We start from the raw sequence: 17,726 nt of genomic DNA, 5'->3' as shown, positions 1-17,726 counted from the left end.
CTGTGGCAGCCCATTACCATGGAGCACCTAAATGACTTCGATCTGGCTGACAACGTCGCTCTCCTAGCTCAATGGCACTTTGATATGCAGAGCTTGCTCGATGATCTTGCCAATCGCTCCTCAGCGGCAGGTCTTACAATCAACGTCAACAAGACCAAATCGTTGGATGTGAATACGGTCAACCCTTCCAGCTGGGCAATCAATGGAGAATGTTGAAAGCCTCCAATATCTTGGTAGCCAAATGCCGGCCGATGGCGGCACCAAGATCGACATAGGTGCATAGCTGCTTTTGCGGCTTTAAGAAATGTATGGAAAAACAATCAGATCAGTCGACGCACCAAAATCCGAATTTTCAACTCGAACGTGAAATCTGTGCTGCTATACGCCAGTGAAACCCGGTGTGTATCAGTGGAGAACACTAAACGGCTGCAAGACTTCATCAATAGATCCCTCCGATATATAATTCGTGCATGGTGGCCTCACAATTGGATCTCCAACTCGGAGCTCCATTGTCGATGTAATCAAAAACCGATAGTGACAGAAATTCGAGAGTGAAAGTGAGCCGACCCACACTCTACGCAGGGGCGAGAACGAAATCTGCAAACAAGAGTTCGATTTGAACCCAGCAGGACATCGCAGCAGAAGCAGACCCAGATGCTCATGATGGCGCAGCCTCAACAAGGAAATAAATGAAGTCGACAGAAATTTGACCTGGCCACTGGTCAAGGCGATATGGCTGTAAATCGCTCAGGATGGAGATCTTCCAATTCGGCCCTCTGCACCACCGTGGGTGCTCATGACTGAATGTAAGTACCCACTCCCACACGATCGCATATGATATTGAATGGGATGCAAAAGTGGAGGCGATATGCGTACACTTTACACGCGATTAAATTGAATCGCATATGGCCTCCACTTTAGCATCCTACTCAACATCAAATAAGACTTAAAGTTAGCTGGGTAGTAAGTAACTAGGGACCTCGTGAACTCTGATGAAGTGCTTCGCCTCTTGGCCATGGCAACTGGAATAGATGACATTTCTTCAATGATTAAAACTAGAAACAAAGATGCTAGAGTTCTACTCTTTTATTAACGCCAATCAACAAAGTCTTTATTCACATCTAAACATGTCTTGTGTATAAGTTAACAAAATGTTACAAATAAAACTTAAATCTCAAACACAACCGCTTTGCTTAAACTAGCGTCCCAACCTCCCGATTCGTTACCATCTCTCCCTTTCCGCTTTTCCGAAAGTTCGCAGAGATCCCCTATACAACATTTCATCTATCCGATAGTTATCCTACAGTCAGCCACATCAAACATCGGTTTCTCCTTTTCCAACCTTTACAACCTTCTCCTTTTCGCATGGCTTCAACGCCGGTATGTACTGCCCGACGTAGCTCAGGACCATCTCCCGATAGCGATACAGCACGATGCTAATGATTGTAATGGCAAACAGGCATCCAGCCAAAATCTCATAGTCATTTTCCAGATCATCGTAATGGTATTCAATACCGATCAAAGCCCCGAAGAACCGACCAAATCCAAAGTGTGCAATCACCGGCAAAGACTGGGCGATGGCGGTTACCTTTCGCGGGAGTACATCGCGGAAGTGCAGCACGAGGGTTACCCAGGTCAAACCGAGAGTGGCCGGAAGTAAGGCATCCTCGATGATATCCCAGTATTCCCAGTCAAAGATTGCCAGCAAAATGAAACGTAGCACCAACGCGAGGAAAGCCGCTACGAGGATCTTACAGGTGCCGAAGACTTCGATGATTCGCTGAGAGAAAATCAATGCCGGAATGGCGAGAAGATCACCGGCCAACAAAATGGTTCTGAAAACGGTTCTGAAGACGGGTTCCTCGGCTGAGGCGTCCTTAGGGATGTCCACCATGTGCGATTTGTCGATCGAGTCGATGATGCTCCACAGCGATCCCAGGCCAACGGTAATAAGGAAAGGTAGCCAACACTGTTTGGCATACTTGATGAATGCCGGAGCGGAAAAGAACTTCTGCGGAACAGTCTTGAACTTCCACCATTCCTCGGGAGGTGAAAGATCCATCTGAAGGGGACTGAGCAAAATAACGGCAGCAATCGTGTTCAGGATGATGAACCAGAAGTACGGTTGCTCATAATCGTCGTTGAAGAAGATGATCCAACCAATCGCTCCCCAAACCAACTGGCGTCCGAAATCGGCGATTCCCGTGGATGCGTCTCGGGTGGTAACGATGATAATGGTGTTGAACAAAGTGAGAGCTGACAATAAGAAAAAGTCCAGCAGGGAGCGGACCGACAAGTAGTAATAGTACGTCGAATCGCCACGATCATCGTCACCGTCATTGTCTTCATCCTAGAAATAAAAATGTCGAAAATTATGAGAATGTTTTAAACTGTAAAAGAGATCAACATACGCCGTCACATTCAGTTCCGTAGAGAAGACTTGTGTTGTGTGAATATGGGTCACCCAGAGCACATTCAATGACAGGCTTACAGCCCTGTTCTTGCTCTTTAACCCAGGCTTTATCAATGTGGCACTTAAATCCATCTAAAAACAATCTCATTAGAAGAAAGTTTCGATTTTAACTAAATTAAAGAACTACCTAAGGGATACAGGCACTCCTCAACATCATCCCGCTCGCTGTGTTCGTCAACGGATGCCTTAACTTGGATTTTCTTTCCACTATACGTATAACATTGCTCATCATCATCGTCATCGTCATCTTCGTCCGAGCTATCAACCGCAGGGTCATGGCAAATCTGCGGTGCGGCATATTTGGACGAATCTTCATCATTATCCAGAATTCCATCATTATCGTCATCATTGTCCACGGCATCCGGAATTCCATCGTTATCATCATCATGGTCGTCCGCATCTTTAACACCATCATTGTCATCATCATCATCTTGATCATTCGGAATACCATCACCGTCCAGATCATTAGCATTACGAGAGTTAGCATCCAAAATATCCGGAATGCCATCGTTATCATCGTCAACATCTTCAGCATCAGGAATACCATCATTATCATCATCCTGATCTTCCGTATCTGGGATGCCGTCATTGTCGTCATCATCGTCCTCGTCATTGGGGATACCTGAAAACGAGATGATGCTGGGCAACCAAACTATTTCCCTCAACCTTGTCAACTCCCATACCATCTCCATCAAGATCGTTGCTTATGGGCTGACCTTCCTTATCATCCGGAATACCATCGTTGTCATCATCGATATCCTCGTCATCCTTGATTCCATCATTATCATCATCGTCATCTTCTGCATCTGGAATTCCATCTCCGTCATCATCGTCGTCTTCTTCATTAGGAATACCTACACGTGCGGGAAGGGGTCGTGCACTGCGCATTACTTGCCAATTCTCATTTTGCCAATTGAGCCGTTTTGGGAAAGATTTGAATATTCTCCAAATTTGAACAACGATTGTTAGTAACAAGCTTCAACGGAAGTTAGTACGGATCGAATACCACTGACATACCATCTCCATCCAAATCATTAATCTTCGATTTCGAATCCTTATCTTTGAAGTCCGGAATACCGTCATTGTCATCGTCAGTATCTTGGACATCAGGAACACCATCGTTATCATCATCTAGATCTTCACTGTCCGGGATACCATCGTTATCATCGTCGTCATCCTTATCATTGGGGATTCCTGAAGGTTTAGTTACAACATATTCATTACCACAAACACATAGACTGAAATGAGGTTTAAAGACTCAAACAGAAATTAATGATCTATAAACAGATATTTACATTCACTAGGGATACGTATGCGTTAGTTTTAAAGTTCTAAAAATTTATGAGCATGATAACGGGTAGTCTGTAGTATCGCAATCAATCTAAGACCGAGCATTTTCACATTGCAATATGTGATCGTTTGTCTCAAGTGTCGTTGCAAATCGCTCGCAATCGTATGGAGGTGATCTTTTAAAGATGGCATTCCATGGCGCAAACACACGGCGAAACAGGGCTCAAGTCGCAGAAGCATCAACCTTACGTACCGTCGCCATCAAGATCATTGCCACGAGATTTTGAATCAGAATCCTCGCTATCCGCAACGCCATCATTATCATCATCTTCATCCTCAGCATCGACGATTCCATCGTTGTCATCGTCATCGTCTTGAGCATCCGGAATGCCGTCATTATCATCGTCGTCGTCCTGATCATTTGGAATTCCTAAAAATAAGCTTAACCAATTGCTGCCTAGTTCTACACAGTGTCATTAGCCACCCCGAACATGCACTATAGCCAATTCAAAGTCCACAAAGCACCTACTACAATATTCACAAAAATCCACTCTCACTAATAGACCTACCATCGCCATCCAAATCGTTCGCCAGCATCTTCGAGTCCGGATCTTTACTGTCCGGAACTCCATCGTTGTCATCGTCCATATCTTCCGCGTCCGGAATTCCATCATTGTCGTCGTCGTTATCCTGCGAGTCCGGGATTCCGTCATTATCGTCATCCGGATCCTGATCGTTAGGAATACCATCCCCGTCCAGATCATTGCTGTTCGGTGTACCACCATCGCCGCTTCCCTCGTCCGCACGAATTGTTTCCGATTCTTCCACCACATCGCCGGAATCGTCACCATCGTTGTCCTGATCCTGAACGGAAGCCAAGCGTCTGTCCAGCTCCAAGCGTTGATAGCAAGTGCTGTCGAATTGAACATCCTGCTGGCACTTGTAGGCACAGTTTTCCAAGCTCAGCAATCCAGCCTGCCGCAATAGACATTGGTAAATGTGTTACTTCAATCGGTAAGATGAAATCATTTAAAAGAAGTTTTGAGTGCTAAACCGAATAAGGGCGAAGACTCATAGATATGTACATCATACTTTATTTTAGATATTTGCGGCTCTTAGATTATAACTGTTTTCAGAAGTTCAATGCTAGCAACTCACAAATAATTTGAAAGCATTTGTAAAGAACTACACGATGACAGTGTGAGTATGACAGATATAGCCAAATCCAGAACCATAGAAATAGAACTTAAAATTAAAACTGAACAAAACTTTGCATTAAAGCTAAAATGCTGAAAGACAGCATTCATTTATTACGTAACGCCAAAATCGTCATGTTTTTGTAATTTTAAAATTTGTAAAAATTTTATATGGACTGTTACGGGAATCTCATATAACATGTGACAATTATGCGTAGAACGGCAGCTCAACACTCGGTCCCCTCCTTGAGCAAAACGGTGAGTCAATAAGGAGAACATCCAACATATCTCTGGTCCTCGCAAGTTCCAACCTCATGCTTCCACGGGATAACCTATGGCCAGGCCCGGATTAAGGATTGTGGGGGCCCGGGGCCCGAGCGAATGTGGAGGCCCCTCGGAGAGATGATCAATAATGTTTTTCTTTATTTTCGAACAGTATTTGAGCAATTATGAAAAATAAAGTTAATGTTAACAATCAAAAAAGGTTTTGTGGGGGCCCCTAAAATGTGGGAGCCCGGGTCTATAAAATCGAATTTTACATAAAATCGAAGTAAATTTTTTTAATTAATTTTTATTTTAATTTCAAACCAAAATGTTCCAAAACATAGAAAAATTGCATGAAAATTGAGTTTTCGATAAAAGGCTCGGAGTTTTGGCATATATTAGTAATTCTCGCTATATAACGAATAAACTACTATCTCGCTATTTTATTACCATCGAAATCTTTCGTCTTCAAAACTATGTATGGTTGATTCAAAAGCCAATATTTCGAGCAATGGACATACACAATTGCATAAATACGTTGTTTGCATAAATGTCACAAAAAATTTAAAAAGTTCAGAAATTCATTTCAATCCATTTGAAAATGTTTTCGAGGATTTATTTACCCTGGAATTTCTTTATGAATTGCTTCATAAATTCCTCCAGGGATCTCATCTGAAATTCCTCAAGCAGCTCTTTTGGAAATTTAGAGATTCGTGACAAACACCTGATAGAGCGTAGTTACTGGTTGTACTGTATTTGTTGAACGATCTTTCTGTATAAGTAGTGTTTGTTTGTGCTCGGTCGCCTTTTGTAGCAATTCTGAGGTGTTAAGTAAAGTTGAGTGAAGGCAAAATGTTCAACTTTATTACGACGATTTCTGAATAAAACTTCCCACATCAAATCATCATGTTACAGAATACTTCAGAAAATCTTCCATGTGTTCCTACAGAAGAGTCACAAAGAATTATTTAACGAAATTTTGCAAGAATTGCTCAACCGATTACATCAGGTTTTATCACAACTCATTTCAGAGATTGTTTGAGAATTTCGCTCAGGAATTACTTCATAAATTCCTCTAGTTATTTTTTCATAAGCTCATCTAGACATTTGTTTGGAGAATCTTTTAAAGGTTTCTTTAATTAATCTATAAAATATTTTTTAAAGAAGTTCTTCTAAAATATCTATTTTTGTTTGCGGAAACTTGTCCGAGTATTTGGCCAAAAAAATTCTTCACGGATTCTTTCAAAAAATCTTACATAGTTTCAATCGGAAATTTTCTTCAGAGATTTGTTAATTGCTATTGTTCTATAAATTTCACAAAGAATTCTTTCAAAGCATCTTTCATGATTTACTTCTGACATTCCTCCACTTTTTTCCCATAAAATTATCCATGAATTTGAGCAAAACTTACTGAAGAAATTCTTACAAAAATGCGTTCAGAGATTCCTTAAGGAATTTCTTTAGACATTTATTCAGAAACTTCTCCAGAGATTCCTTTAATGAAACTTTAACCGATGCCTTCAGAAACAATTTTTCAGAGAATGTTTCGAAACTTCCTCCAAAAATTTGAACTGTGTTTACTTTGCAAATTCTTCCAAAGATTTCACAAAAAGCAATTTCCAATTTCGCCATAAATTCCATTAGGGATTTCTCCAGAAGTTTCAGAAAGAGTTGTGTATGATTTTTTTTTTTTTGTAGAAATTCTTACAGGGATTTATTCGGAAACTCCTTGAAGCATTCCACAGTGGGGAAAAATTAGGCGTAAAACTCGAATAAATTTAATATCTCAGCTCGGAGTGGATGAATTGGAATAAATTTTTGACACATACTATAAAAATCTCTATTGTTTTAGATAAGGAAGGTGCCATTCGCCGCACGATGCTGTAAATCAGTGTATTGAGCTCGTTTTACCCCGCTCTCTTTCTTACACCTTTTTGAGCAAATCCTCATCTATTTCCGCCTGGCGTACAAAATGAATGCCTTATTTAACTCGTATTTGTGTAAAAACTTCCACAGTATCGGCAAATTGACATAGAATTGGTCCTGCTCATATAGTTTGCGTTCCACTGCGGGCGGAGATTCATGTGGAAATTTAAAGAAATAGGCGATGTTGGGGTTATTTGAAGATATTTCTATTTTATTTAAGCCAAACCAGCTCCATTCGATATTACGGAAGTTTTTACACAAACACAAGTCAAATAAATCATTTATTTTGCACTCCAGGATTTTGCCAAAATGGTGAAAAAGAGAGAACATGGGGTAAAACGGGCCCGATAAACAGATTTCTAGCATCGTGCGGCGAATGACACCCTCCTTATCTGAAACTGTAGAGATTTTTACAGTTTGTGTCAAAAAATCATTCGAATTCATCCACTCCGAGTAGAGATATTGAATTTATTCCCCTTTTATACCTATTTTTTCCCATTGTGCGTTGTCGCTCCCTGCTGTACTGACGTAGTCATTTCTCCCGCTGCCTTAATCCTCCATGTCTGTCGTTCCCGCACCATTTAGATGTTCGTGGTAGTGCTGCTTTCATCTTTCGATCATCTAACGTGCGTCCGTCAAGATGCTCCCGCCTTTATTCCTGCATATTTTCGTTGCCTTTGCGGGATGCGTTGAGCTTGTGGTAGAACTTCCGTGTTTCTTGTGAATTTCACAACAGTTCCATTTGTTCATGCTGTTTCCGCGTTATTTCATATCGTTCCATGTTCTGCCGAGTGCCGTACTGCAGCATGACTGCCCTCGCTGCGGTATGCTCTTCCAATATATGAGACTTTTTGTCTCACGTCGACGCTGAACCAGGTAACAAGTACACGAAAAAATTAAGTAGTTGAGATAAAAAAAATCTCACAATCACTACACCATGACTGTAATAATTGATTTCTTATAATCCATTTTGTCATAATTTGTTAATGATCATAAAATATAATCATTAACGAAAGAGAAAATCGATGATTCGTATTTGGTTAGTTTTGCAGTTCTAGACGCTAGTGATCTAGCGGATCACCATTAGATTTTCCAAAAACGATAATTAGTTCAGAGTGTCCATTCAAATACTAAACTCTTGGAACTATTTTTTTATTTCATTTGCCATTAGATTTGATTCATTATTCACATCTCTCCATAAGTTTCATCAAAGATTCTTCCAGAAGGATTCCACCAAGGATGCATAAAGGATTTTCCAGACAATTCTGTAGGGATTACTGCAGTAGTTTCCTCAGAGATTAGCCCAAGAGTTTCTTCGGAGATTCCTACAAGATTCCTCTTAACCCTTCAGCGCGCGCGCTGTTGTAAAAAGTACAACACTACCAAAAAACCTCGCTTTTCGTATACAGAGCGAGCGCGGTGCAGTTTCGGTTGCTTGATGGCGCGCGTCCTGGAAGGTTAAAATGCCTTAAAAGATTCCTTAAACTCCAATCAAGGATTTCTCCAGAAGTTCCTCTGGAAATCTTTTCAGAAGTTGCTTCAGTGATTCATCCAGAAGGATTCAGGGATGCCTCTAGAAGCTTCATATTGGATTTTTGTTTCAGAAGACCTCTTAGGAATTCTGACAGATGTTCCTTCAAGAATTCCTTCAGAGATTCCTTCAGAGATAATGTAAATTGGGGAAATGTTATATAATCTCTTCTGGGATCCCTTCTGAAATTCCTTCGGGGATTCCTCTTAGATTTTTCGGGATGCCACATGGAAAATTTAAAGAGAGATTCTTTCAGGAATTCTTTTAGACAGCGGTGCTTAGCGTTTTGCACATTTTTGCACAACATTTGATTAGAAATCATTTAAAACTGAAGAGATTGTTATAAATTTATGCCTAATCAAAAGCTTGGTGTTGTAGCTAACTAGTTCTGGAGAGAAACCTTAGTCATATTTACAAATATTCGAGATTTGCTCATTTGATTGAAAAATCTGGTGCGGCCCGCGGGTGGCACTCATTTTTACCGAAATTCTTCCAATTACGAAAAGTTACAAAACAAATTTCAGTTTAGTAATCTTTTACTATTAGCCTCGATACTGAGCTTCAGTGAATACAAATTTGCTTGTAATTAAAGTGGTTTTCGATAAGTTCTAAGCAATTTTATTGATGAAATGCGCAAAGTGCTGAGCACCAGTGTTCTAGAGATATCAGCAGGAGTTCCTTCAGGTATTCCTACAAAAGTTCTTCCAGGGATTAATCCTGGAGTTCCTTCGATGATGTTTGCAGTATAGTAGTTCTTTCAGAGATTGATTCAGAAGTTTCTTCAATTATCTCTCCAGGAGCTCCTTTAGGGACCAATATTTCCAGGTGGATTCACGGATGTTCCTTTCCAAGTGCTTCATAAGGGATTCTATAGAAGTTCTAAGAAGTTCCCTCAGTATCAGTTCAGTTGTTGCAAAAGGAGTTCCTTCGAGGATTTCCTTCAGTGATTTTTTTTCAGGAGGATTTAGATATGCCTCCTGGAGATCCACCAGGAATTCCGCCAGAATATCCTTTAGGAATTCCTACAGAAGTTCCTTTACAAATTAATCTAGTAGTTTCTCCATGGATTCCTACGGAAGTTCCTTCAGTAATTCCTGCTGGAGTTCCTATAGGCATACGCCGAGGAGTTACATTAAAGATTCCTTCGCGAGTTTCAAGGATTTGTGCAGATGTTTTTTTTTTCAGAGATTCCTCCGGAATTCCTTCAGGGATTCGCCTGCATTTCATTCAAGAGATCTCCCCAGGAGATCCTTACGAGATTCTTTCAGGAGGATCCAGAGATACTGTGTGGTATGTATCTGACAATGAGCATCTCTCAGTGTGTTAAGAGTCTTATCCCTCAATATGTCAACAGACAATTGATAACGCACGCACATTGCCCACCCGGGGTAACGCCTACGCTATCGAGTGACAGCTGCTGACGAGATCATAGCAAGCCGCGACTCTTCCTCTTTCTTTGGTCAGCGTCCGACCACGTCGGACGCACAGTGTAACAGGTCGCTGCGCTGAGCGATTCTCATAGAGAACCATCAGCTGAATTCCCACAATAGCTAGGGTAATTGTTCCCATCGTTGCGGTAGTACCTATTGTTGCGGTAATGGCAATTGAGCACTTTTTCGACTGAAATGTTACCAAAAGGTATTTTTAATAGATGTATGGTGCTTAAATTATGAGATTGCACCATTTGTTTGCTTAAGATTTGCCCAAAAACCTATTTTAAAAAAATATTTTCATAAATGTGTTTGCTGCTGTGTTCCTATTGTTGCGGTAGTGTTCCTAATGTTGCGGTATCCCATATGATTTCAATGGGATACCGCAACAATAGGAACAAAATACCGCAATATTAGGAACACATACCGCAACATTAGGAACACAATGATCTTTCAGATAAAAACGAATAAAATGCTCATAACAACATCAAAGTGGCAATATTTCGTTATTTTCCCGTAGATTAAGGATGGATTTTATTATTTTCAATTCAGTCCATGTAAAAAGTTTGCTTGGGGCGATACAATTGTGGTTTAAACATGAACCCAGCGCTTAACTCCTCCATGATCGGATCAATTACCCTATCCTGCCAGACTTTATTGCGTTTTTTTTTTTTTTGCAATAAATCTCAAATAAAGGTGAGAATCGCTCAGCCAGGGAAGTTTAACCAAAAGTGAATATATTTGGAAAGTGCAGTGTTGTGATGAAGCGGCAGGTATGAGTTTTCTTTTTTTGTTCAGTGATGTGCGAAGGAGTGACGTGTCATTTGCCGAATGGAGGTTTTGGATAGAAAAATATAAAAGACGCGTTCCGAGGACCGTCTGATTTTCTTTGTATGGCAGAAGACGTGTTTTGAAGACCGTCGGATTTGTGGTGTTTGATTTTCGGAATCGAAAGACGAGCCTCGAAGGCCGTCAAGAAATGGAAAATACGTGCCTCGAAGGCCGTCGAGAAATGCGAAAGAGGGACGCGCCTGGAAGGCCGTCGAGAAATGCAAAAAAAGGGACGCGCCTCGAAGGCCGTTTAGATATGGACGAGACGCGCCTCGAAGGCCGTAGAGGAAAGAAAAAGAAAGACGCGCCTCGAAGGCCGCCGAAAAAAAGGGACGCGCCTCGAAGGCCGTCTAGGAAGGGAAATGAGTGACGCGCCTCGAAGGCCGTCGAGGAATGCAAAAAGGGACGCGCCTGGAAGGCCGTCGAGAATTGAAAAGAAAAACGAGCCTCGAAGGCCGTCGACGAAAGGAAAAGAGTGATGCGCCTCGAAGGCCGCCGAGAAATGAAAAAAAGGATGCGCCTCGAAGGCCGTCTAGAAAAGAAAAAAATACGAATGGAATGGAGGAATGAAAATAAGATAATTGAAAACAAAGACGAGCCTCGGAGGTGCCGCAAAAAAAGGGGAAAAAGGAACGCGCCACGAAATCCAAAAAAAAGGTTCGAGGAAAGGGAGAGGAGAGGGGGACGTGCCTGGAAAGCTGTCGATTTGATAAATCAAAATAGAGAATGAGGGACACGTTTCGAAAAACGTCGTATTTTAATATGATAATTCTTGAAGAAACAACGAAGATCGTTATAATCAAATAAGAAATTGTTGGTTTGTGAATTAAAGAGGCAAAAGGACAAACATAATTGATTGGTAGATATATTCTTTAAATTGTAGACCATGGATCGTGCTCGATTCCCTAAACCGTGCGAGAGTACACTCTGACCATGTTCGAACTAAAAGTTTATTTTTATTTTTTGGGAATTAAATTCCTAAAGTACTTGTGTACGAAAGAAAATGAGCCAATAAGTCGTTTTTTGAAACCAAATTTGGACTGAACGGAACGGCGGTGACACCATTTTCCATCGCTCTGTTAGTAAGATGCGAGTAATTGAGTCCATACTATATTATGAGCTCGTAACTTAGTCATATGTTTGAATACTTAAAGTTTAGTAATGATTTAGTAATGTGTTGTATCGGGTAAGTCTTCGCTTGAATTAAACATCATGAAATTCAGCGACGCAATGCAAATTTCCAGTGAAAAAGGCAGTTAGGCCCTACATTTCTGGCGTTCGATTCCAATAGGTCGAATCTACATAGGAATTTCAGCAAACCTAGGAGCTATTCAAATCTAGCGCATGATTTATTAAATCCCTAGGTAAGAGATTTTTTTTTTCTTTTTTGTTGAGGGAAGAAGAGGAATGTGTGGTATGTATCTGACAATGAGCATCTCTCAGTGTGTTAAGAGTCTTATCCCTCAATATGTCAACAGACAATTGATAACGCACGCACATTGCCCACCCGGTGTAACGCCTACGCTATCGAGTGACAGCTGCTGACGAGATCATAGCAAACCGCGACTCTTCCTCTTTCTTTGGTCAGCGTCCGACCACGTCGGACGCACAGTGTAACAGGTCGCTGCGCTGAGCGATTCTCATAGAGAACCATCAGCTAAATTCCCACAGCTACCACTAGGATAATTGGGTTCAAAAATTAATCGAAATCCAAAATTTCATCATTTCAGGTGCCCGGGAACTATTTTTAAAAATCATTTAAAGTTTTTATGGGGTAATTTTTTTGTTCGGGGCGAACTGTCACTTTATCGATTGAACTGTCATTCAAGCCACGAAAATTAAAACTGTTTTGTTTATTTAGGCCGTTCGCAATGCTGTTTTATTTTGTATGGCGAGTTTTAAAAATTTAAAAACTCGCCATACAAAATAAAACAGCATTGCGAACGGCCTTCCATCAAAACAAATAAATCGGAACGCAATAAAATCACGTTATACTCAGAAAAATGAGCTCTTTCGATTAGGCTAAAGAAAAAGGCAATATTTAATTCATTAAACAACCCAATTCAGGGATTCCTCCAAGAGTTTCTTCAGGGATTCCTATAGAAGTTCATTAAGGGATTAATCCAGAAGATCCTTAGGGGATTCCTTTAGGTTTCTTGCTGTAGTTTTCTCCATGAGTTCCTTAGGGGACTCCTTTAGGTTTCTTTCTGTAGATTAGTTACTTTAGGTTCGTTCCTTTAAGGTTTTTTATGAAGCTCTGGATTGCTCCTGGAATTAAAGTACAAACTTATTAAGTTTTTAAAAGAATTCCTACAGGATTTCTTTCAGGGCATCTTCCAGGATTTCCTTCTGGAATTCCTCCAAAAATTCCTTCGGAGATTCCACCTGGAAATCCTTTGCCCTTTCTGTAAAGATTCCCCCTGAGAGTTTTTCACGGATTACTTCTGGAATATCTTCGGGAATTCCTCTTGAAAATCCTTCGAAGATACCGCCTAGAAATCCCTCGAGGGTTCCTCCTGGAATTCCTTCAGTGAATTTTCCTGGAATAATTTCGGGGATTCCACCTTGAATTCTTTCAAAGATTTCTCTTGAATTTTTTAGTGGAATCGTAAAAGTCGGCTGGAGAGAGTTTGATTGTTGCTACATTGGCATTGGTACAGATTTAAAGATAGCTACACCAATTGATATGGTTCTCAAGTTGAATGCTGATGGAACCAATAGTTATTGTCGTTTTATTTTGTATTTATTTTGTCGTATGCTTGATAAAAAGATCCAAATTTTAATCTTAATTTATATAAGTAGTTCTACTCACCTTATTGTAGTCCCAATCGTGGCACACACCTTCAGCCGTGCATTTCTCCTGCATCAGGTAAGCTCCCTTCTTGTTGCACATGAAGTTCACCCGGGGCGAGCACACGCCCGGAGGAGGATTCCGGCTGACACCGAACATCAGCAGCACGTAGAGTACGATCGATGCGATCAGACTTACCGCCGTCAGGATGCGAACCCGCTTGCCATAGGCAAACGCGCTGGACGTGGCCCATTTGTCCACCAGCACGGCGAACACCAACGGACCGAACAGGGCCGCAATCGGAATGATGACCGATATCGAGTAGATCTCGTTGAAGTCAAAGCCCTTGTGGGCCATATTGGACTGGAGGAAGGGATAGATGCATCCCAAACCTGCAATCAGACAGGGCGCGCGATGAGTGACAAATTTTATGATTTATTTTTGAAATTGCAACTTTCGGCTGGCCGATCTGCACACCCAAACACCCACCTCCATAGAATAGAAATAGAACACATTTTAGCGAGAGGCAGTGCTTGCTCTCGAACAGTGGCTTGCTGTCCTCCATCTTCCGGAGACGCCGGGGCCTGCTTCAAACTCCGCCTCCGCAGCCGAGTTGCCCTCCGCTATGGTAGAGCTCCGTTTTCCCGTTCGACTTGCGCCCAAATCTGTGTCTATAATGAATGGATGGGTAGAAGGGAAAGGCGTAAGTAAAGGTAGAACATGATAGAGTGCATTTGCCAGCTGCAGATTTGTGATGGACGGTGTCATGGATTTATTTATTCGGAAATTGAGCGCAGATTGTTACGGAGGAATGTTGAGCCAAGTGCAGAGCGTTTCAAATCAATTAAATTGATACGGTAGTTTGTCTTCAAATTCATCGAATGATCATTGAATTTCTAAGTTCTTTAAATTCATTTGAGCTTTCACACACCTTCATTTATGCTCACATCCCTTTTTCTTCTTCGCGTGCCATACTAGCTGAGGATAATACACTAACGACTTTTTACACGATTTTTTACCAAGGTTTTCTCGAAGTTACGCGGTATTTGCCAATGTTCGATTTCTCGAAATTACGCGAACATTTTTAAGCGAATTTTTTACTGGCACGCACTCATCTCGTAAAAACAGAATTCAGTCTAATCGACTTTCCAACTTAATGTTTTAAAACTACTTCAACAGTTTAAACTGAGAACGTTCTATATAAATCACCAACCCTACTGAAGACTGGCACTTCAACCGGCTATTGAGCAGTTATACCGGTAAGTCGGACCCCAATCAGGTGTCCCGGAAAGATGAGAAAGTTCGGCCTGAAAAGGCCGGTCCGTCCCGGATCGATGGGAACATGGGGGTATGCCCATTGATAAGGCCTCAGTCACCACAGGCTAGAGCGGGTCAGCGGTGTAGTTGCCGGGATATAGGACTACTTAACCCAATTCAAGGTGTCAAGCGACCCGTGCCAAGGAATCAGCGATCGAGGGGGTGTAAAAGCTGCTCGATCGTTAACAAAACACTTTGGGGTACCTGGGAACCCCCACAGTATGTTGTCTCTTACCGCGTTAATGCAGGGCTCTGGCGTGGCAGACTTTCTTTCCCGTGCTACTCGTGGGATTTAAAAATGAGTCAGATGGTCAGATCAAACTTGAAAATTTTTTGTATGGACAAAAGTCTACGAGGGGGAGGAGGGGGGGGGGGGTCTGAGATGACCAAATTTTGGTCTACGTGGTTTATGAACAGCCCCTTAGGTAAAATAATAAAAGTTCTAACATAAATCGTTCCAATCAAAACAAAAATATAGCAAGTTGAGATATAATTATAACAAGATTCTATCAAATTTTGTTAGACTTAACTTGCAAAATCATAACAAAATTATACCAAGTTCTGTTATATATTTCAAAACAAATTTGCTACAAGTTTTGTTATAAATCTCTTGGATCGAGTGATCAAAATAACAAAAATTAATACTCTTTTTCGCGACAACACAAAAAATCTTACAAATTTTGAAAATTTTGAAATAATTTTGTTACAAAAAATATAACAAAAATTGTAATAAACGTGAGGTCTCCAGTTAGCCTAGTGGTTAAGGCTATGGATCGCCAATCCGGAGACGGCGGGTTCGATTCCCGTTCCGGTCGGGAAAATTTTCTCGACTCCCTGGGCATAAAGTATCATTGTACTTGCCTCACTATATACAAATTCATGCAATGGCAGGCAAAGGAAGCCCTTCAATTAATAACTGTGGAAATGCTCAAAGAACACTAAGTTGAAGCGAGGCAGGCCAAGTCCCAGTGGGGACGTAGAGCCAGAAAGAAGAAGAAGAAGAATAAACGTGTTACGAAATTATGTTAGAGGCATTTGTTATATTATAATGCATAATATAACAAATGTTATGGGTCTCCAGTTAGCCTAGTGGTTAAGACTATGATTTGCAGATCCGGAGACGGCGGGTTTGATTCCCGTTCCAGTCGGAGAAATTTTCTCGACTCCCTGGGCATAGTGTATCATTGTGCTTGCCTCAGAATATACAAATTCATGCAATGGCAGGAAAAGAAAGCCCTTTAATTAATAACTGTGGAAGTGATCAAGTTAAGGGTGAAGCGAGGTAGACCAAGTCCCAGTGGGGACGTAGAGCCATAAATAAGAAGAAGATAACAAATGTTGTTATACATCTGTTTGAATAAATATAATAAATAAACTGAATCGCATAAAAGTAAAAATAAGCTCGTTAAAATGTGCATACTAACTCGCATAAGCTAGAACAGTTCACGTTGGCATATTGCGATGTTATACGTGATAACAATGCTCTTGGAGTACCAAAACACTACAAGAAAGTGAGCAGTCATCATTATGGTGACAAAACAAGTTCAAAAGTCATCATTTTAGTTTCGTTGAACCGATAATCAGCAATGGGTTGTGCTAGCAAGAGAGGGATAGTGATAACTGTGCAGAAAATCACGCTTCATCATTTTGAGCTCCAGATAGCCTGCCGAACCCGTACAATGCAGAGAAACCAGGTGCATTCCAACAAACACTGAGGTGAGTTAGAACACGCAGAAAAAACTATGTTAAAATCAAAAATATTTGAGGTAAATTCAAATAAATTGTCAATTTCTTCAGGCAACAAAAATAAAACTGTTTGGAGCAAATAGAACGTCACATTTGAAGCAAATGCAATCCATGTTTGAAACAAAAATGCATCTTCTGACATATAATGTTAGAAATAAATGAAAATATTTTTGTTTTTTTTTTTTTTTTTTTTGTGGCGGGTCGGCCCTACGGAAATATTTGTTTTCCCATTAAACTTCGCTGGAAACCCCATCTCCCATGTTGTACTTTCTTGTATACATCTATTAGATAACATATGCTCCCGAAAACAATGGGATTTCGAGGAGACTTTCGGTGAAACTTGCCTTTTTTGCAGGAGGAAATCTTGTTTGATGCTGCTGCTGCAACTTGTGAGTTTTGTTTATGTTCTCGACGGCGGAACGGAGGGCTCAATGGGTGTTGTCGAAATAAATGTGTAATTGAGTTAGTTTTAAAAATTAAAATTTTAGATTTAAACCTTTTATCAGTTTACCGAATAAACATGAATATTTTTGTTTCAAACGAACAAAATTTATCTCCGTGAAGGTCATGACAATTAGCCAGTTTGTATCATAAGTAGTGTTTAGTGTTAAGGCTCAAATAACCATCATTCAGTCATCAGCAATCATCAATTATTCAAAAGCAGTTTTCTTCCTAGAAATCCAAAATCCGTCAATGAAAATTATTTCACTGTTATCCTGATGCTGAGTAGAGTATAGTGATAAATTTTCATTGAAATTAATTGTGATTTCAGCGAAAAAACTGCTTTTGATTTTCTGGTATAGGATGATGGTTTGTTTCCTCTTAAGTGTGAAGTGTGCTTCGATAATTCAAAGGTTATTAGTTCGATAATGCGGTGACAAGATTTTTTTTTTCGAATATTATAAAGTCGCATACGATGCTATACTACGTT

The 17,726-nt window shown here is 40.6% G+C and overlaps 1 protein-coding gene across 5 annotated transcripts in view; it reads right to left on the bottom strand.

Moving 5' to 3' along the window:
• Positions 1-1,071: 1,071 nt before the first annotated feature.
• Positions 1,072-17,726, bottom strand: part of LOC109415945 (uncharacterized) — a 39,863-nt gene continuing 23,208 nt past the window's right edge. Inside the window, exons 2-10 of one of the 5 annotated variants that reach the window (XM_029856834.2) lie at positions 14,222-14,403; positions 13,754-14,124; positions 4,333-4,738; positions 4,017-4,193; positions 3,491-3,667; positions 3,157-3,327; positions 2,601-3,095; positions 2,412-2,545; positions 1,072-2,350 (exon numbers count right to left, since the gene is read on the bottom strand). In XM_029856834.2, coding sequence (XP_029712694.2) covers positions 1,316-2,350; positions 2,412-2,545; positions 2,601-3,095; positions 3,157-3,327; positions 3,491-3,667; positions 4,017-4,193; positions 4,333-4,738; positions 13,754-14,124; positions 14,222-14,297 — 3,042 coding nt within the window. In that variant the 5' untranslated portion in view covers positions 14,298-14,403 and the 3' untranslated portion in view covers positions 1,072-1,315. The remainder of the gene's footprint in view (positions 2,351-2,411; positions 2,546-2,600; positions 3,096-3,156; positions 3,328-3,490; positions 3,668-4,016; positions 4,194-4,332; positions 4,739-13,753; positions 14,125-14,221; positions 14,404-17,726) is intronic. The other 4 variants (XM_019689904.3, XM_029856837.2, XM_029856836.2 and 1 more) reach the window with 4 other exon arrangements.

Source organism: Aedes albopictus, chromosome 3 (assembly GCF_035046485.1).
Source record: "Aedes albopictus strain Foshan chromosome 3, AalbF5, whole genome shotgun sequence".
NCBI classification, from domain to species: Eukaryota; Metazoa; Arthropoda; class Insecta; order Diptera; family Culicidae; genus Aedes; species Aedes albopictus.
The sequence above is the reverse complement of the archived record's forward strand: the minus strand, read 5'-3'. Positions and strand labels throughout refer to the sequence as shown.